General features: G+C 39.3%; 1 protein-coding gene, 1 long non-coding RNA gene and 1 pseudogene across 6 annotated transcripts; 2 read left to right on the forward strand and 1 right to left on the reverse strand.

Moving 5' to 3' along the window:
• Nucleotides 1-889: 889 nt before the first annotated feature.
• LOC145487193 (putative skeletal organic matrix protein 2) lies at nt 890-20,768 on the forward strand (annotated as a pseudogene). The gene is made up of 9 exons (XR_014049373.1): nt 890-2,354; nt 2,886-3,080; nt 4,266-4,424; nt 15,526-15,720; nt 16,506-16,661; nt 17,326-17,508; nt 19,185-19,344; nt 19,646-19,846; nt 20,645-20,768. The product of XR_014049373.1 is annotated as a putative skeletal organic matrix protein 2 (transcript).
• On the forward strand, nt 4,451-12,506 carry LOC145487192 (uncharacterized). 4 transcript variants are annotated; one of them, XM_081465921.1, is made up of 9 exons: nt 5,882-5,961; nt 6,623-6,657; nt 7,667-7,818; nt 7,931-8,041; nt 8,199-8,345; nt 8,997-9,690; nt 10,111-10,352; nt 10,820-10,995; nt 11,704-12,186. In XM_081465921.1, exons 3-9 carry the CDS (start codon nt 7,735-7,737, stop codon nt 12,056-12,058), a joined length of 1,809 nt encoding a protein of 602 aa, XP_081322047.1. In that variant the 5' UTR covers nt 5,882-5,961; nt 6,623-6,657; nt 7,667-7,734; the 3' UTR covers nt 12,059-12,186. The 4 variants fall into 4 exon arrangements, with proteins under 4 accessions (XP_081322046.1, XP_081322048.1, XP_081322049.1 ...); XM_081465920.1 differs by lacking the exon at nt 6,623-6,657 and having other exon boundaries at nt 4,451-5,961; XM_081465922.1 differs by lacking the exons at nt 6,623-6,657; nt 10,820-10,995; nt 11,704-12,186 and adding an exon at nt 12,309-12,506 and having other exon boundaries at nt 4,862-5,961.
• Nucleotides 10,339-15,242, reverse strand: LOC145487200 (uncharacterized). The gene is made up of 4 exons (XR_014049377.1): nt 15,160-15,242; nt 11,569-11,631; nt 10,838-10,915; nt 10,339-10,363 (listed from the first exon to the last, which is right to left on the reverse strand). It is a non-coding gene; the product is annotated as an uncharacterized LOC145487200 (long non-coding RNA).
• Nucleotides 20,769-21,663: the final 895 nt, after the last annotated feature.

The following is a 21,663-nucleotide window of genomic DNA, read 5'->3' on the forward strand; positions in this document are numbered from 1 at the left end:
TTTGATAGTGTCTTTTGTTTGGAGGTAATAGACCATTTTACAGTTGTCTGCTCAGTGACCTGGCCTTTGGATGGCAGCGAGGCTGGAGTTGACCTTGTTTTGATACAGACCTCACTGCTTTTGTTGTGTAAAACAAGTTGTTCTGATGCTAACTAGGTGCATTTCCATGACAAAAACACTGAGGAGTCGAGAAACGACTTTCGAACGGTGTGTAATGCAATGAGGTTCAACAGCCATGGCGCCTCATGTGAATCAGTAAAGCACAGAGATGACAAGACTTATTTTCGAAGTAAACTTAGGATAAACACATAGAAGATAATTTTCCTGCCCAGCGCTTTCAAAGCGCTATCCAAAGAGACCTCTCTCGATCTAAACGCTGCGGTAGTTTCGGAAAAGTTTTTCGCCGTGGATATCCAGACTCTGACAAACGTTACACAGCACTTTGGAAATTAAACATGCAAAAATTTGCACCGGGATATTTGGAGCGAAAGTTCCAACAAACGGGAAATTTTTTATGCTTTTAAAAACTTTGAAACGGAGATTTTTTTTGTTATTATTTATTTATTTAATCCGTTCAGTACTTTTCGAGAAACGACTTTCGAGCCCGGAGGAGGGGTGTGTGGGGGGGGGGGGGGGGGGGGAAGAACTCCCATATGAAAAGAGGTCCCAGGATCCTATTTTGTGGGCGTGGTTCACCCCTAAAAGGTCTCAATTCTAAAGCAGCACATTGTCTCCATTAGGCTCAATGCCCTATAAAAGGTACTGCAAAAGCTCCTGCTGTGGAACTTTTGAGGCTTAACACCCCAAGAGGTACCAAAGCCGCTTTTTTTAACCCCTTAAAGGTTCGACGAGTAGCCCGGTCTTTTTTATATCGGAACCCCCCCCCCCCCACCCCTCCCCCACCCCGGACTTTCGAGCTTTTTTATACAATGCAATTCCTGTCAGCAGCCTTAGTCACGCAGAGAAATTAATGACAACACTTATTTTCGAAGCAGACTTGGGATAAGCACATAGAAGGTAATTTTCCTGCCCAATGCTTTCAAAATGCTTTCCAAAGAGACCTCTCTCAATCCAAACGGTGCGGTAGTTAATTCCAGAGAAGCAGCTTTTTTTTTCGCCGTGGACCTGTAAACCTTGGTAAATATATGTTACACGGCACTTTCAAAATAAATATGCAAAAACTTGCAAAAGTTCTAACAAACGGGTAACAAATATTTTAGCTGTCCTGCGCTTTGAAATGCCTTTCGAAAGAGATGTTTTTCGCTTCGATCCGTGCTGTAATTTCCGAGAAACGACTTTCGAGCGGGTCAGAATGTATATCGGCAAAGAACTATACGAGTCTCGGCGCTTTGTGTTAATCATCATTCATGCAGGGGAATTGCCCGATTTCCATATTTTAACTTCGGAGAAGCACGTGTATGATAATTTTCCTGCCCAGTGCTTTGAAAATGATTTATTTCGGTGGCGCGACCCAATGAATAACCTCGATTTCGGCCGCTCTCTCGCGTCCGGTAAAATAACTTTCAACGCGGGACGCGAAGCTTAAAATAGATTGAAAAAGATTACCATGGGGCTCGCGGATGTGTTCTCTCAGGAATCTCCATTGAAACAACGCGGCCAAGAAAGTTTCAAAGCAAAAGTGAGTTTCGCATTTTACCAACTTTGACTGGTATGGTTTCAGAGTGAAAGGGCCGTTATTAAATTTCTCGGGGTAGCGTTAACGGGATTGCAAGTACATGTACTCCCTCTCGGCTTCACTTTCTGTCGGTCTCACCATAGCACGTTAATAGAGAGGCTGGTTATTTATGAAGCCCGGCAAACATCAAAGGAGCAAACAAAGACTTCAAGATTTATGCTGGAAGGTCCACGACGTGCACATTCTTTTGCTTTACGCTCATACACTATGCATAAATTACGTAACTAAAACGTTTCTATTGGTTACTTCCCCGGTACGGAGTAAACAACTATCGTGTTTTGTGCGCGGTCAAGGCCAAAAATGCGAACAAAAACATACAACAAAGAACTTTGTCGGGTTTCATAACCATTCCGCTCTATTAATTATGGTCTCACACTCTAATAAATGCACTTTCAATGTGCTGGACACACATGGAGCTGAGGCGATAAAATGTCCACTGTGATTGGCGTAAACTGAACAATGGACAAAGAACACAAACAATGCCCAATGTCCATGCAAAAGAAGCAGGTAGAGTGTTACAAAAGTAGACATGCACTTGGCGTGACGGCTCGCCGGGCTGTATTCAAAGTCGACATTAGAGCCCGGGTTAGAAGAAGCTCTCTGAACATGAAGGCTGTTGTTTATTTTGCAACTATCTTCTTTATTGAAAATGCGGTTGGTGAGTATTGAAGTGCTTCGACGGAATTATTTTGCTTAGTACGTAGGATTTTACACTAAAGCTTGCTACTTGTACCTAGACAATCGTACGCCACAAGGTGAGTCCATAGAAGCTCAAAGATCTGCCTGAAAATATATTGCCCAAGGTTAACTGGCTTAATTAACTTAAAATTGATTATTTTTGGATCAAATTTCAGTTCCCACATGCATACCATTTTTCATTAGCAGATTGAGTCACCCTCAAAATCACTTCAGCAAATAATTACTGCGAACAGAAGTCTTAACCGACTTAGAAATTCCGTAGGAAATGGCGATCTTATGATATCTTCTAGTGGTAATCTTGTAAATTAACTGTCTTCTTTATATACTGAAATGTAAGTACTTTCTTGGTATGGCTTTCTATTTGCATTGTATTAGCAACTGTTTCATGATCATCAAGGGCCGTTTTAAATCGAAATTATATCCTCACGGCTACTATAAAGCAGCTTTGACTTGGCTTGTCACGCGAGAGTAACTTCAATTTTCGTGACAGATGCCGGCCCAACAGAGTGTCACGCATGCACTGAAAGTGACGCAGCTGCCTGCACTGCGAATCAGGTGTCGCAGACATGTGCCACGGATCCAAATTCACTTGGTACGACTCACTGTGCCTCAGTGGTTGGAGAATTTCAGAATGAGTCTGGAGGTATTCTGGAAGCCTTTATTCGAGGATGCTTTGACTGCGCAGGTAAATTAAATTAAATTGTCTGAATTATTTGCTGTGGAACTAAATATGATGTATATTTCGTTTAATATTCTGACGTGCAAACATGCTTTCAAAGTTGAGGAAACCTCCAATGGCAGATTTCAACGGTAGAAAAAACACCAAAGAGAAAATGATTAAAAGAAAACAGACAAGGACCGCCACGACATCACTACGAAGGACAAACAACTTGCTTTTGTTAATAATCTTGAAATACATGCGGTCATTTTTACATTTTAAGGTCGTTTTAGCACTGTCATATTGATGTTTATTAAATCTCAGCCATTTTTGGTAATGTTCTGAAAGTTTTGAAAAATCAAAAATCGAGAGGGCGATATTTCGATATCATGATGTAATTACCACGTGAAGTGATTTCATCCTGGCAAGTTGCGTCGGGTCCAGGAGGGGGCGGGGGGGGGGGGGAGGGGAGGAGGAAAGGTTGGGGGGATGTCGGGTAGTAAAAGTGAAGCCTTGGAGCCGGTGGCTCATAGCTGCCGGAGCTTATCCCGGTTTCTGTAGCATGAAGCGGTTAGGAGTATTTCTACTCCCCCTGGACGGGATGCTAGTCCATCGCAGGTCACTCCCCCGCAATTTGTTAGGTTTCCCCAACAATTCGCCGGTACTCATTTATACTCCTGGGTGGAAAGAGGCACTGTGAGAGTTAAGTGTCTTGCCCAAGAACACAACACAATGTCCCTGGCCAGGGCTGGAACCCGGACCGCTCGCTCCAGGGACGAGCGCACTAACCATGAGGCCACCGCGCCTCCCAATGTCGGGTAGGAGTTCTCTTAAAGTCTCCGAGCTTGATATTCTCAGTGAGAGAATGATAGAACAAACAGCAGAAACTTTGCCCTGACACCAAATCAATAACTGCTGCAAATAAGCAAATGAATTACAAGATTACGAGAGTTCACTTCCGCTCAGGTTTCTTAACTCAAAGGAAAAATGTTTGGACGTACTAATTTGTACTCTATAATTTCACTCTCATTGCTTAAATATTCTTGATAACACAATGGGCTTGGGGTTCATTCCGCCCCACACTGGCCGTAAAAGAAGCCCAATCTGAATAGGGTTAGAATGGCCCTTGTTGTTAAGTAAAGTTGTGTCGAGCATTCCGACATACAGATTCCCCATTTAGTTTTCATTTACCGTTTTAATTTACTCTTCCAGACAAAAAAGCAGCGTGTTTTGCCCTTGGTGGGGCTTTGAAAGCACGGAAAATGTGGACCTTGAAGAAGTGTGAGATTGAGTGCTGTACAGCAGTTGACAACTGCAACACTCACAATACAACGATGTCACAAAGGCCTATCAGTGTGTTTTACACAGATGGTACTGAATACAAAACATTTGTGTAAAAGTGACCAAATTTAATTATGTTTGTAAACGAGAGGCAATTAGATCAATCCAATGTTTAATACCTAAAGCCTGGTTTTCAGTACGACATATCCACAAGCACAACTGCGCGCAAGGACACCATAGTGAGGACGCGCACCACACAAGTATAAGCACAAGCACAAACGGAACAAACGTTTTTGTTCTCTCTTGTGCTTATCCTTATGTCAAGTGAGAACGCTTTGCTGTGAGCATAAGCATAAGCAGAGACAACTGTTTTCCTATAAAAGTTTGGTAAATTAAAATAAGGCTCGGAGAGGTCAACCTCCTTGCACAGTTGACTTTTGTCTATATAAACAGGCATAATAGACCTTTTTAGCTTGGGCGGTTTGTTTTCCCATTACAGACCACGTGATATTGTCTTGAGAATTGTTCTTTGATCCATCTTAAAATTATTCAGTCATACACATGCGACTAGTTGAAAATTTGAAAGGAAGAATTTTCAAGAGTATAATCACATGGTCTGTAATGGGGCAACAAACCGCCCAAGTTAAAAAGTTCTATTTAAGTCTGTAGATATCGGTTAGCACTCGTCTCCATATTTCAGAATGACGTGACGTCAGTCCCAATCTTCGTGACCTTCTTCGGAAGCGATCGTCACTCCATTTCGGGTTCATTCAAAACCCGTCACACCACCGTGTTAAATGCCTAACATTGGCTATAAACGTTACGTTTTCTCAGAAATATAGGCGCTTGCCATCGCAAGGATAATGTGTCTCATTATTTCGCCGAGCGAGACAGCCTTTTACGACTTTTACGGTTTTCAAGAGATAATATAATGGCTCAGGTTTTCATCTTCAAGTACATATTTCACATCGACTTGTCACCAATCTATCATTTGATAGTGGCTTTATATTAAAATGAAATCAATAATACGAGTCTTAACGAGTTTGAAAACCTACGATCATCAACTCAGAACAAAAAACGAGTTGGTCATTTTGAAGTATGGAATCGGCGCCATACATGAAAGTGACCTTCCGATAAGTTCCGAATGGCCGACGAATGTTTGCCGAATACACGAAGTATAGTTTTCCGCCAACCCAAGAGACACTGCAGGTATTTTCGTGGGCAATTTCGAAAAAGTCATAGCGAGTGCATTATTATGATCTTTTAGGCTTTCGTGAATCTTTTGTGCTCACGAGTTTCGAACTTTCATTAAGATTAATTTTATGGGCTGTTATTAAGGCATAAAAAAAAAAAAAAAACTCTTGGCGCTGCCTTTTTATCATGGATAACCTAGAACATGAATCCTCGAAGAAGGAGGAAGCAAGCAGTTCGCTTGGTCCTGGTGGTTCAAATGCTGACTCTTCAAACCCTGCGAGCACATGGCAGGAGATCTTTAAAAGCCCTGAAAACCCAAACTACGGATATGTTGATTCGCTTGAGGAAGCCATGCTGTTACTGAAGAAATACGAGCAAGAAACCACGACAAAGTTTTCTTGCTATAAATCTGACAAAATGTTTGGATCTGGAGGTAAGACCTTGTTCTCCCGGTAGGGGGTTGGGGGTTGTACTTCCTTAAATTTACTAAGGGGGTGTGCCATACATACAAGGACCTTTTTCCAGACAAAAAGAGATGAATTAACGACCCTGTTTCAGACAATCGGGACCCTGTCCCAAAAAATAAGCATGAAGGAAAAAATAATGACAATAACAATAACAATAACAGCAATAATAATAATAATAATGATAATGATAATGATAATGATAATGATAATGATAATGATAATGATAATGATAATGATAATGATAATGATAATGATAATGATAATGATAATGATAATGATAATGATAATGATAATGATAATGATAATGATAATGATAATGATAATGATAAGGATAATGATAATAATAATAGTAATAAAGAAAACCACAAAATTTGGTTTCACCAGAACCCACTGTCATCTTCAGTTGATTGATGTACAAAGCGTTGGAAGTTGAATTCTCACACTTTCATGCTTTGCTTCATTTTTTTGTCACAATTAGCATTTTTCTATTTATTATAAATTCAACTTCCAACACTTTGTACATCAATTAACTGAAGACGATAGCACTTTCTGTCAAAACATGTCTTTGAAACTGAAAAGTTTTCATTTCATTTTCTTTTAATTCTTGACTTGCCTGCTACTACCAAGACCCTTTGGATTAACAGTTACTAATAATGTTAAAGGTAAGCATAAATGTGAAACATATTTATGCAGGATGACCATTTCAGTTATAAAAACTGATGTATTTACACTCTTCCAGTTAACTCCCTGCTTACATCAAGTTTTTACCATGTAATTATATATATTCATAAATAACACCATATGGCAACTGTGGAAGCAAGATTTGCATATTGAAATATTGAAACTTTATGTTACACTGGAACTGGAACATAATCGAGTTTGTAACAGAACAGTTCTATGGAAGTGGGAATACACAATTAGGGAAAATGACTAATCAGGGAGAATGGGCAAATCAACCCTTTTCCAGAGTCATTTAAGCTTAAGTAAAATTTACCCCTCTTTCAGAGAGCAAGGGGGATTTTTATACCCTGCTCTTGATTCAGAGAGGTAAAAAAAATTACCCTGTTGAGTGGCACATACCTGTTTATCCCAAATATTTGAAAGTAACCCCTTCCCCCCAGTTTTCTGCAATTAATACTTTTACTCCCCAAGGTCATGCACCTGGCACACTCCAAACTCTATCCCTTTGAGAAAATACTCCTCAACCCATCACATACATCCCACAGAGAATCTAAAAGGTTATCAAATAATTAAACAATTATGGAAAGGACAAGCTGAACTGATATCTACCCAAAAGGCAGGGAGGAATGGGATGGTGGTAGGGTGTACGAATGTTTTCTGGATATAAAGGTTAAGGAGCTATGTAAGCAGTGGTGCGAAGTACAAATGACGACCCCTTAACCAGGGGTACAGGGGAAACAGAGTATAGGGATACATCAAATTGTTTTGGAAAAACCCAAGATGACCAACAGAATGATGTGCTTGCTGGCACATTGCCCTGATGTTTGCTGTTTGAGCAATGAGTGTGAAGCCTGCCAAAATATTGAATTCTCGCCTAAATGAGAAAGTCTTCAACCATTTTTTGTTAAAAAAAAAAAAACTAGGTAACAGTCCATCCATTTAAATCAAGCAATAATGCTAATGAATGAGTTTTGTATTATATTTTGATAGATCCATTTGGAAAGCCAAGAAAAATCTTTTTTAAAGGAGAGAGACTACCCTTTGATGGAGTTCCTTACATGATTATTGGATCAAAAATATTTGATTGCCAGCATGGGCCAAACAGGAAGAAAAATGAAAAGGCCAAGTCTTCTACACAAAAGGTAAAATACAAAAGGCAATTCACATTTATATCATGTTGTGTCATAAATAAATGTCAAAAGACCAACTTAAAACACTTCTTTTTTAAGCTTGACATTTAATGTTGCATTTCAGGAAGGTGATCATTCATTCAGAGGAAGGAGGTTTCCACCCCAAGACACAATTAAGTTTGGCTGTCCAGCAAAGATCTTAATGTCAGAAGTTATAAAGTTTCCAGGATATAAGGTAAACTTTTAAAACTCCACAGCAAGTCTAAAACATGGAACAAAAAAAAATTAAAGGAAAATATTAACTTTCCACCTCCGTTTTAATTCCTTTCAAAAACTTTATTGTTATTCAGTGATGTTTGAACAACGAATATAATTACATCTTTGTCATGCAGATTTTGGATAACACAGAACGAATCAGGAGGGACATGTCTGATAGACTCAGGGGGGATATTAAAAATGGAATGTGGCCACAGTTTGAAAGGAGAATCTACATCAACCTACCCATGGAGAAGGACCACAAAGATCATGTCATAGGAGAGGTATAAAGAAAGTTTTTTAATAGAGTACGGAGTGATCAGCTAATTTTACTGTAATTTCAAATTTGTTTGGATTTTTTTTTCTAGCATTACCCCATATTTATTATTATTATTATTATTATTATTATTATTATTATTATTATTATTATAACCCCATCACACAAGAAGGAGGATGTCAAAAGACAGATCTGTTCACGTGTGCACTAGAAATTAAATTCAAGGCATCATGTTTTCGCTACTGACACTGTAGTAAGGTCATTCCTCAAGACCACAGATAAAATAGGAAAGGCTTAAAGCTGCAATGTGTTGTTACAGAAAATATCCATACCTCCCTGATGGAAGGAAATTTTTCTAAGAACTCCCCACCCCTCTGGAAATTCCAATTAAGCTTTGTACGTCATATTTTGGTCTCACAGAACCCCCCAACCCCGCAGGAAATTCTAATCCCTTCTGTGGGAGGAGTATGGTTATTTTCTGGAACTGCACAATAGGTATTAATATTTTTCGAAAATTATAACATATAGAAAAATATTGCAGACAGTGACAAAAATATTTTCTAAATTAGCCAAATTTTTACTTCACTGACCAATTTGAAAAATAATTACCATTTTATTGTTAATAATAATAAAAAAAATATTATTGATATTTCTATAGATTGGTGGTATGTTACAACCCATTGACAAGAGCCTGGTTCAAAAACTCCACACACTTGTTGGTGAAGGGGTCAAAACAGTTGACGAAATAAAAAGGCACTTGAGACACTATGTCAAGAATGAGCTTTTTGCTGGTCAGAATCCCCCACCAGTCACAAACAGGCACTATCATCCCAAGGATGTGGATATCAGAAACCACATGTACAAGGCAACTGTAAAGCAGATGCTATCCAAAGTTGACCAGGAAAATCTTGAGGAGAAAATTAAGGGGTGGAAGCAAGAGAATCCTGAGGATCTCTTTTTCTTTAGACCTTGCTCCCTTTCCCCTACGGAAGCTGCATCTAACAACACCTCTGACACAGATGGCAGTGTTGAAGCTCATATCACTCAAAACCTCCTATTTCTTCATCAAACAGCTTGGCAGAGGCATTTGATGAGCAGATATGGAGATGAAATCATGCTTCTGGATGCCACATACAAGACCATGAGATATGAGCTTCTACTGTTCTTCCTTGTGGTTAAAACCAATGTTAACTATACAGTGGTTGGGGCTTTTATAACCCAAAAGGAAACAAAAGCTGCAATAGAGGAAGCGCTGAAAATCTTCCGTGCCTGGAATCCCATATGGAAACCCCAATACTTTATGACAGACTTTTGCCATGAAGAAATCAATGCAACTGAGTCTACATTTGAAGGTTTGTAAGGTCTTTGATGCAATAATTTGTTATGACATAGAATATTATTATGCACATGCACAATACAAGAATGTTTTTGACCCCCTTTCCGTGCACTTACAGTTGTAGTGAGATTATTGCAATGTTTATAATTTTATGAGGTGATTTGTTTTTATATGGGGTCACGCAACTCTTCTACAAATTATCCCTATGGCTTTTTTTAAAGATTTTTTTGTTCATTATTATTTTTTTTTCTTCTTCTTCTTCTCTCTGGTTACTCAGTTTTGTAAGTCTGCCATTACATTGTAATTAATAAATAAATAAATAAATAAATAAATAAACAAATAAATAAATAAACTTCAAGGAAGCTGTGTTGTCTGTCTGCCATCAAAGCTGTAATAAGAAAATTCTGAACAATGATGCTCAAATATTTATCTCTAGATACAACAACTTATATCTGCGATTTCCACCGTGAGCAATGCTGGGAAAGATGGCTCCATAAAGCAGACAATGGCTTACACCATCAAAGGGAGGAGGTCCTTTCCTTGCTTCATGATGTGGCAAGGTCTGCAACAGAAGATGTCTTTAATACGAATCTCAAGTCCTTGAAGGCTAGTGAGTTGTGGATGTCAAATCCTCACTTACGCAACTGGTTTGAGAAAACATGGTTGCCAGAAGCCAAGGTACAGTTAAACTACAGAAAAAAAAGTACAACAACAAGAGAAAACTGATAACATAATCAACACTATTTCTTAATTTTGGTGATGCAAAAAGGGTTCAAAAACAATCTTAAACAAAACAATTATTTTCTCTCTCTCTCTTTTATATTGTGGGGCATCTTCTCAAACTACACAATTGCGGTTCTTAGTTACTTTATGCATACAAACAGACCTACTCGATTTGTCCCCAATGGGCTTTTATGAAAAGAAAAAAGAAATATTTATATTCTGATATATCACATGTTATCTGTTACAAAAGTCTACTGACCTGGGCATACAAAGTTAAGTGTACAACAACTCTTTAGTATCAATCCTTGCTTAAGTCCTACTCACATCCCCCATAATGCATAATGTATACACATAGCCACCTTAGTGTTATTATACATTCTGACTCTCATGTAAAAGATCTCCATATCTACTATGACTTTCAGCGATGGGTATGGGCTTACCGTCAAGAACGATTCCTGGTGGCTGTAAACACCAATAATGGCATAGAACGCCAAAATGAATCATTCAAGTACCAGTACCTGAAAGACCGAAACAAGTGTACCCTCAGTGGTATGATAACCATACTTGTTGCAGAATTCTTACCTGACAAATACCACAGGTGGGCATCATACTTTTCATAATAATTATTGCAACTTCATAATAAATAACAATTTACTCTTAAGAAACTGCACATTTAATGCTTTTCTGTTGGTAAAACATGTTTCCCTAAAACAGCCATTGCGATCAATTACATCATTGATGAGACCACTTCAAATGTACTTATTGTTAGACAGGATGTAATTACTATGCTGCTGTAACTGTAACTTGCCTCTTAAAATTGAACTAAATGCCTTGTTAGTATGAATTAACTTTTTTAAAAGCATTGCATGCTTTCTTAAAGTATCACCTTACCTACTGCTGGTACATAATTTCATGTTAGTATCAGATTCATGAAGAATGTGTTCAACTCCCCTATTATGAAACACTTTTGAAATGATATTGGAATAATGTGAAAAGTTAAGTCAAGGGAGGATGTACAAATATCATTCACGTCATTTCACTTTGTTTGTTAAATTTAAGAGGCTGCTTAAGTAAATAATGAATTATTGTGATATTAAAAAGACCCAGACATTTAAGAGAACTGTCTAATAATTTTGGTACACATCTTTTAAATTAGTACAGTTCACCTTACCTGTAATTTAGTGCAAAAAGTTTATCAATGTGCCCCTCTGAAAAAGTGTATCCAATACATACCCTGAAAACGAAACAAACAGAAATAAATGCCCAACATTCAGTTTATGTGCTCCTCTTTTTTTAAAAAAATTAGGTATGTGGAACTCAATACGAGGTGCAGTGGAAGATATAAGCGGTACAATCAAAGCATCCCAAAGTACCTGCAGGATAAGCCCAGGCAATTTCTGTCCCACTGTATGAAGAGAATATCTGCCGCTGAGGAAATCAGCCGTGATGAAATTAGGGAGGGTAAAAGCAAAGGAGAGTTCCACGTCGCATCTGCTGAGTCCAGAGACATCTGGTACGACCTATCCTTTGGTGGAGAAGACAAAATGCCCAAGTGCAGCTGCCCAGACTTCAGCCGAACAGGTCTACTGTGTGAGCACTTCTTTGCTGTTTTCCAGCATAATGCAGATTGGAAGTGGGAGGCACTACCCAACAGCTTCTGAGAAAATCCACATCTCTGTCTAGATGATGATGTTGTATTTAAAAGCAATCTCAATCTTGACTCTATAGCTGAGGATCCAATTGAGGCTCCACTGCCTGGCTTTGTGCCACAACCACAAGTACAGCCAAAGATGACAGTAGAGAGTGAAATAAAGACATACAACGTTGACATACAATGTTGAAAATATTAGCGCCCTTAAAGAACTGGGCAAGTCCTTGCATTCTATTTATGATAAGTTTTTGTGTTACCAGGTCACAGATGAAAATACTATGCCAGTGGTAAAAAATGAACAAACAAATGAGAAAACAGCTAAAGAACATCCCACCAAAAAGTACCTACCTCTCCCAGTACGACGTAAAAGAAATGTGTTTGCCAGCAGGGTAGGACAGCATGCATCAATAATGCGAAATCAATACTTTGTAAATGTACCAGTTGATGGAAACATTTAAAAGAAAGACAAGAAGTTAAGAAATCCCACAGAATCAAGAAAAAGAACACAGCAACTACCACTAATGCCACACTTCACAACCCAACAACCCGCTGTTAAAAAACGGCAATTATCACCAACAAAAGATGAAGTACATGTACCTACAGCCAATCATTTCAAGAAACCAAAATATGAGCCCACAACTAATAGTCCAACTAGCCATCAACCAACCAAGCCAAAAACTAACCAACAAACACCAAACAACCAAGCAAACAGCCAACATCCAACCAAACCAGCCACCAAAAGTGAATCCAGCCAAGAACCAATAATCCTCCAATCGAATGAACAAACAACAAGTGACCAACAACAAACCAAGCCAACAAACAAAAACCAAACAAGCCAAGAATCAACTAAGCTAGTGGCTAGCAACCAACCAAGTCAAAAACCAACCAACCAAGCCAACAACCAAACAGCAATCAAAACAACAACCGCCAAACAACAAAAGCAAAAAGCACAACCCAACCAATTCAACAAAAAACAAGGAACTGACAACCAACAAACCCAACAACCAACAACCAACTATGCCAAGAATCAACTACCAACCAAACTAGCATGCAGCCAACAAAACAACAAGCCAACAACCAACAACCAACAACCCATCAATCAATTCCACACTCCAGACCTGCAGTTATTGTTGTAGATGACAACTCTCCTGAAACAAAGTCATGGGTCCACATCCAGGACCCAAATGACCCTAAATCCACCTTCACTCTTTATGAGGATGCCAGAGGCCACATTTTGAAGAAAACAAACTGGTTGTGTGACTCTGAGATTCATGCAGGCCAGTTACTACTAAAAACAAAATTTCCTTTTGTGGATGGTCTGCATGACCCAGCTATTGTTGGTACACTGGTGGCCCTAGCTATAAGTGAGTTTGTACAAATAATTAACACTGGCAACCATTGGGTATGTCTCAGTACCATTTCTTGTAGGCCTGGAACCATCAAGGTATATGACAACTTGTTTCAAAGAGTTAGCCCAACTGCCATCCGCCATTCTTGTCGCTTGCTCATGCATACTGGGGGTTCCATACTGTTTACAAATGAGAAGATTCAAAAGCAAATCAACTCAAGTGACTGTGGCTTGTTTGCACTAGCATTTGCAACAGATTTGTGCCATGGCATAGACCCAGTGACACAATCATATGACCAAGAAAAGATGCGTGCACATTATGTCAACTGCCTCGACTCACTGGAGATGGTACCCTTTCCAAAAACAACACGGCGAGTACCATACCATGTACACAACAGCAAAGCAACAGTGGATATCTTCTGTGTTTGCAGAATGCCAAATGATAACCAGGAGTATGTGCAGTGTTTTCAGTGTGATGGCTGGTATCATCCAACCTGTGTCGACATTCCTAACTGGGTGATAAATAGCAAGAGGAGGTGGAGATGTGACACATGCAGGGGCAAGAATGCAAGAAAAGCTCATTTCCATAAGTCAACCGAAAATAACCATCATTAGTATATACCCACAAGTTAATAGTGCTTTCTGTGTATTCTGATTGGCTAGCTTGGGAGGTGAATAGCAAGTACTATTCACCTCTGAACAAATGGAGAAAAAGTTAAAGTGGCTTCCCTTTTCACTTTGATTACTGAGGAACAAATTTTATGGCTGCTTATTCAGCTTGCATTGTGTACATGGTATACATCAAAACAATAATGCTTTTTTTTACCTCAGCATTGGTGAAAGAGGTGGATAATTGTTAATTAACACCATGAATATGTAGTGTTGACCTACTGGAAAGGTCTATTATGGCTATAAGTTTAGTCTAGCTATTTGTAGCTGTCAATATTAATTTTCTTGGATGGTTAGCCTGCTATGTAAACATATATCAAGATTAACAATTCATGTTTGAAAAAAATACACTGATAGGGAAATATGTGTGATTGACACTTTCACCCTCACAAAATTACCTTTTTTGGGAATGAGTAAAAATTAGTACACTTCACTTCTTTGTTAAAGGATGTCAGAATTTAGGTGTTTAAGCACACATAAAATTGCCAGAAAGTGAAGAAGAAGGCATTTGTCAGGTTTAATTCCATATGATGAGACTTCTGATCAAATCTAATACTATCTGTTTGTATGATCCCATACCGTTTGTGTACATTGTTAACAGTGTACCGGAAACAAGATCTTCCATGGTGCCTCTTAGTTTAATATTTTATTACTTGATTGTTAGTTGGAAGAATACTTGACATTTTAATTTCTGTTCTAAAACATTAACTTTTCATCGACTTTTAAGCTATTGTAATGCACATTGGCAATTAACTACATTTTGGATAGCTGTGTTCAGTACATTTAATTTGACTGATACCTTAATTTGCTAATTAAATTGACTATAGTTCCTTGTTGCATATTTCCAAATCCCTAAATCCACCTTCACTGTTTATGAGGATGCCAGAAGCCACCAGTTGATCACAATTATTGGCTATAGTTCCTTATGATATTTTTGCAGCCCCTGAAACTGCTATTTCTTAGGTTGTCATTTTGAAGTATGGGGCCACGTACCATATTTCAAAACGACGTTTGTATGCCTGTATTTCTTTAAGTCAAAATCTTGAGATACTGAGTTCCGTAGAAAAGAGAAATGTAGAAAATCCATCGCTTACCGTCACTTTTCCGCCGCAATAATAGCTGTTAGTTGCAAAGCTATCACTGATTTCCCACAATCGTCCGCCATGTTTATTTTCCACATATCATAATTTTTCCGAGGTCCGAAGTCGCATCGGAACGGGGCTGTATGACGTCACGTCATTCTGAGATATGGAGACGACTACTACTAGATATCACGCCACATTTGATACCAGCACGAAAAGCTGTATGGTCTCAGCTAATGGACAAAAAGAGGCTGTGTTAAAAAAATAAATAAATAAATAAATAAATAAATAAGAAAACTATTAATTTATCGGGGTTTTTTTGTTGTTTGTTTGTTTATTTGTTTTGTTTTGCTTTGTTTTGTTTTTCTCTCCCCACAGCTGTTTGGACAAAACAGTGTTATTCTTGCACGGAGCGTGACGCCACTACTTGCCGGGCCAATCAGAAAAGCCAATCCTGTGCTACAGATCCAGATTCGCTCGGCCTAACTGACTGTGCCTCTGCGGCGACCAAATATCAGGACATGGCTGGGAACGTTCAGGAGGGCTTCATTCGAGGATGCCTTGATTGTTCAGGTGAGGCGCACAGGGCGTGAAACAAGATAACAGCGACAAAGGTTGCTCAGGCAGCTGATGATTTGGCGGACATCATATTTTCAGTTTACTAGTACTGTGTATATCTGTGAAAAGTAGTACCTTTTTTGGTGCGCTTCGGCGGCACATTAGGGGATTCGATGTAGGCACTTTTGGTGTTTATTCAAGAGTACTTTAAAATTTTTACATTTATAATGGGTCACAAAACAAGAACTATGCTAATTTCGAGCTGGTTGCATGCCTACTTAACCTATAACTTCAGCCCAACCTAGCCTAATGTTGTTATACACAGTGTTTATACACTTAAAGTAGTACTATGACGAAAATCGCATCTTTCCTATCTAAGCCGTTTTTAGACATAAACAAGTAGTCTATATGAGAAGTAAAATGCTGTTTACTCTTTTCAAACATCTCTTTTCGTTCCAGAGATATTAAACGGCCTCAAATGAAGCTATACGGTTAAAAACGATTGGGAATGCATTCGCATATAATCTCCATTTGGCTTGCACTACGCTAAAAGTTCTACTGTCGTTTCAGTCATTCGATTCCTTCTTGTGAATCTACACCTCTTTTGTTATTAACACTAACGGCATTGACAGGTTTTTTCTTCTTCTTCTTTTTTTTTTTTCTTTTTTTTTTCTTTTACGGTGTGTTTCTACGTTTGGTCAAAACCGGAAAACTCATACCCAATCCCTAAATCTACCCTGTCTGCCTCGGTGCGCCGTTTAAATTAAACACGTTTAATAAATATTATTTTAATGTTCTAGATATCAAAGCAGGGTGTTATGCTTTTGGCGGCGCTCTGAAAGAACGTAAGAACTGGACACTACAGCAATGTGACATAGAGTGCTGCCAGGGAGTCAACTGTAACACACAGACCCCAACCCTGTCAAAAGCTGCTTTTACTGTGTTCGCACCAACAGGTAATACAAAAAAATACGGGTGGTTCGTTAACAAAATAAATAAGTGTGTGAAGTTCATGGTATCCAGTTCTTTCAGCGATAATATTTTAGCACGCACTTTGCGTGGGTGTTTTCGTGGAAGATGAAAAATACGTTAAAGCCACTTGGGCTGTCCACGTGAACAAACTACGCGTCACAGGATTGGCTATTTCTAGACCCTCCTGTGATTCCGAAACCGATTGAGATCTAAAAATAACTTAGGGAGACTACCTTGGGAATAAGGCCTACATGGGGGATTAACTCTCTTACACTTGCTTCATTCACTTTTGTGAGCCCTAATACACACAGAGTGGAGGCCTGGTGTCCTATTATTAATGTGCTGGTCTCAGGATCGAGTGGTCCGGGTTCGAACCCTGGCCGGGGATCTGGTATTGTGTTCTTGGGCAAGATATAAATAGGTACCGGCCAATTTAATGCTGGGGGCAACCCTGCGATGGACTAGCATCCCATCCAGTGGGGAGTAGGAATATTCTTGTTGCTTCGTGCCACTGAAACTGGAGATAAGCACCGCCCTGATGAGTCACGATCATTTGGCTCGCATGCAGACTTTACCTAATACACACAGAAATATGGTCTGTTCAGCATGGTTATTAGACACACAATTACTTCGTTTCATTTCTAACAGCCGAGTGTAATGCTTGCGTAGAGGGTGATGTAGCCAGCTGTAATAGGAATCAAGCAACTCAGTATTGTGGTACAAGTGAACATTCTCTCGGCAAGACTCACTGTGCTTCTGCGGTTGGTAAATATAGGGACCAGTCTGGTGATGTTCTTGATGCTTTTTACCGAGGATGCATTGATTGTACAGGTACGATAAGCGACATTTCAAGCACTTACCATTTGGTAGTTACTTTTGGATTTTAGGCACCTTTCCCAAGTGCCACTTTTCCCGAGGGTTGCTATTTTCGGAAGAGGGTGGGTATTTCTATTCGAAAAGCTAATATTGGCGCTATTTATAATTATGGACTGATTCAACATCATAAAATAGTGCAGAGGATACTGCAAAACAAAACTTATCGTAACAAAATAAAACTGGTCGAAAAAAACGCGATTCACTCATTGTCTTTTACCTTTTGTTTTTATTTTTGTTACTTTGTTGTTGTTACAACTATGTCATCTCGATTTCCCACCTCCTCGATGGCCTTCAAAAGGGTTTTTGGAGGTCTAAGTCCCTTCTCGATATTCCAGTATGCTTTTTCAAAGGTCGCCAATGACATCGATAGGAGATGATACTTTCTGGGGAAGTGCAAACTTCAAACCACGACAAAGGACCAGTTTCTGGAAGAAGGATAGACCAATAATTGAGCGAACATAAAAAGGATAAAACATTATTTGAGCGAACATAACTTGAACGTACCTCCTTGTCTTTCAGAACAATTTCACGTGCATACTAAATGTTCTAACAAATTTGATTACCTAATTAAGGAGATGCTTTTAATAAGAAAACTTAAACCATCCCTAAACGTGCAAACGGACTCGATTCGCCCAAAGGTATTCACTTGAAGAACTTGTGATCCTTTGTTATTATGCTAATTTGTAGAGACTGAATAGAAATCAAATCTTCGCATTATTTATTCACTTTGCCTTGAGAATGGTGTCACGATGACGCCGAAACGTCGTCTTTTAACGTTAATATTCGCCTGCTTATGTTTTAAGAAATAGTTATTGATCAAGACTTTAAAACGAGATAATCAGCTTTCTCTGTTTCGAAGACTCGAGCAGATAAGCAAAAAAAACAATTTTTTAGCGATGGATCTATTGAGTTTCTACGCCTTTGCCAAAACTTCGATCTCATGCCGACCTTTGCACAAGATGACAAAGGAAGGAAATATAAGTGGAAGAAATCGTCTGCAGCCTTTGCCAAGGATGTCGGCCATGAGGAACTTAAGTTACGAACCAAAGAGAGCGCTGCCCTAAAATGCGAGATCAGGGAGATCAACGCCATCAACTGTGAAATCCGAGCGACTTGCTCCCTTGCGCGTTATATCAGCATCTTTCGAATAATGACGACCCTTAGTAGGAAATTTCAACAAGAGGTTATCAACACCCATACCCGCAAGATTGGTAGGTTACTATACAGAGATACGGATACTGAGGAACATATCATGAACATCTCCTCGTACGAGCTATCCTTCTTCCAGAGACTGGTCCTTTGTCATGGTTTGAAGTTTGCACTTCCCAGAAAGTATCTCCTATCGATGTCATGGCGACCTTTGAAAAAGCATACTGGAATATCGAGCCCCACCTTGCAAGTGACGACATGAAAGAGCTAACTGCCACGACACTACGATCTGTGGCATTGGACTATATCAACCAGAAGGGACTTAGACCTCCAAAAACCCTTTTGTCGTTGTTGTTGTTACTGTTGTTTTGTTTTGTTATGATAGTCGGATAACTGGCTGTATAAGCCTCTCCCTCTCGGTTTACCTCTGAAGAGTATTCACTCAATTTTTCTTTTGCTTCTGTTTTAATTGGTTGTCGCAGACAAAAAGGCGGCTTGTGCGGCTATTGGTGGCGCTCTTAAAGCACGTAAAGGATGGTCCCTAGAAAAAATGTGAAATCGAGTGCTGCACTGGAAACAAGTGTAACACCCAGACCCCAGTCCTGTTGGAAGATTCCGCCATACCTGTGTTTTTACCCCCAGGTAACACATACTTCTGACGAACCGAATTCAACATCCATATTGTAAGTTAAACGGACCGAGTTTTTGCCCTTTTGGAGAAAAAACAAGGCTGCTATTTCACGTACGGTGCATCTTAAAAAAAATTGGTCATGCTTTCAATTTTGTTCGGTGTTTTCAACCGGAGAAAATCAATATTGGAGGATTTCCTCCAATAAGGAAACAATTTTGCTCGTCACACACGCAAAAAAGACTAAGAATAGTGGCATACCTTCTTTTACGTCCAGCCTTGAGTAACAGCTTTCAATCTATTTATTTTTGACAGCTTCTGGGCCTAGTTTGCAGTGTCACTATTGCCGTGCTAGCCTTGGAGGAACATGCGACACTCGGCTTCAAACCCAAGTTTGTAAAGACGATGGAGATTCGCTTGGCACAAGGCACTGTTTTTCTGCGGTGACACGATATCGGAGTCAGGATCAAGGATATACCCGAGAAGGAGCTATTCGTGGATGCATTGACTGCACAGGTGATTATAAGAAGACATATGTAAAAATTCCATACAAATTTGAAACAGGCCCAAAGAAGTCGATCCCTTGGGTAGCAGGAACCTAACGAAGACAATCGGCTGCTGAACAGACACCTTTGGGTGCGAGTGTAGTTTTGATGATGTTATCTAAACTTACTAGCCACTGTAGGTTGACATGTAGGAAATCAGGAATTCTCAGTTGTTAGTTTATTTTGACGGTGTTGGTCTACAGTTCTGATAACATTAAGTGAGTATCTGGAAGCATTACTTGTTGGACCTTCGGACGCGATCCTTTGTCATGCGAGTAGTCCCGAACATTTTTGTCATTTCATTTATTCACCAATAGCCATTCACATGTATACCGCTGGCGTAAAGAGAAGCTGTTTGTAATTCAAGTATCCCGACCCATCAGGGGCGTATTTAGGGGGAGGGGGGGGGAATGGGTGCCTAGCCACCCCCGTTTTGGAGAGGCAAAACATAAAAAAAAATTCAAAAGATTGTGAATATTATAGCAGAAATAACGGCAAACTCTCTGGACAGGTACCTCACTGTAATTTCTGCTTTGTGGCGTTGCTACTATTTCTAGTTAAACGACTCTCAATTTCCAATATTTTGGGGACGTGCCCCATTGATTCTGCTGCCCCAAAGTACCAGCCAGCCCCCTTCCCCTCTTGAAAAATCCTGGATCCACCCCTTGCCTGACCATGTTTGTGAAGCGATTGAAATAAGCCTGACCACAATTGCTGAAAGGTGGTGTATTGCCTGAGGCTATAATTTTTTATCTTTCTTTCTTTTCAGATGAGAAGACAGCTTGTGCTGCCATCGGTTAAAGAAGATCAAAAGTGGAACGTTGTAGGATGTGAAGTTGTGTGTTGTACCGGCAGCAAGTGTAATACTCAAAAGCCAACCCTGCCATACCCCGGAAGTGGAGGTGAGTTCGAAGGATTAATATCATGTTTATATGTTTTAGTCGTGATGGCAAATAACACAGTTACGGAATTTTTTGCCAGAGGGCTTGTTTATTTTATTTATTAACTTTTTCGGCAAATGATCATGATCATTAGCCAAACCTCATATAAATTTGTCACAAGGAACTTTGCCAATGCATTTCCAATTCCGATTCAGCTGAGAGCGGTCTGTGCATTTTTAGCTAGTACGGGCTCTCGAGGAACCTGACTTAAGTCATTTGATTAAATTATTGACCTTTTGAGTATACATGGAGCGGAAACTCACATAATAGTATGCATTATGCATCGAAAGATGCTAGTTTTAAGTATTATGCTTGTGGTAACATCTAAATCACTCCTTACATCTCTTGGATCATGGTTATCTTTTTTTTTTCTTTTTTGTTCTTTTTTTTGTTCTTTTTTTTTTTTTTGTTCTTTTTTTGAGCACCGATGACTTACGTTCATGTATCATGACTGTATCGAGAGTCTATTACATTCAGGCCTTTTGGCGGTTTAAGCCAATTTTGGGTTCCGGTTTGCGGGTACATTCACATTTATCTAATGGTTTACAGTTGAGAAATTGTCGTGCGGTGGCGGGAAATCATAAATTTAGCTCCCGGTTTTCTGATTTTGCGTGTTTTTGTGACGATCATTCAAACAGGGAACCCTCAAAACTTGTATATTTATCCTTCGTTATAAACATTTCGAACAATTTTTGTGTTTGTGAACAGCCCATTGGACGTCGTCAAAACGTTTTGCTCGCTGGTTCCTCAGTGAATGGAGTCAGAAACAATTCGTTCTGTTCTTGAGATCTTGTGGTCTTTGTGAGTAGAAATACGATTATTGAGCTAACATTTCGTAAAGAATGTG

Source organism: Orbicella franksi, chromosome 5 (genome assembly GCF_964199315.1).
Source record: "Orbicella franksi chromosome 5, jaOrbFran1.1, whole genome shotgun sequence".
Classification (NCBI taxonomy): domain Eukaryota; kingdom Metazoa; phylum Cnidaria; class Anthozoa; order Scleractinia; family Merulinidae; genus Orbicella; species Orbicella franksi.

Coding starts and splice junctions, on each gene's coding strand:
- LOC145487192 (XM_081465920.1), top strand. CDS start 5,715: ATGGATAACCTAGAACATGAATCCTCGAAGAAGGAGGAAGCAAGCAGT. Junction 5,962..7,666: donor CAAAATGTTTGGATCTGGAG/GTAAGACCTTGT, acceptor ATATTTTGATAG/ATCCATTTGGAAAGCCAAGA. Junction 7,819..7,930: donor CCAAGTCTTCTACACAAAAG/GTAAAATACAAA, acceptor GTTGCATTTCAG/GAAGGTGATCATTCATTCAG.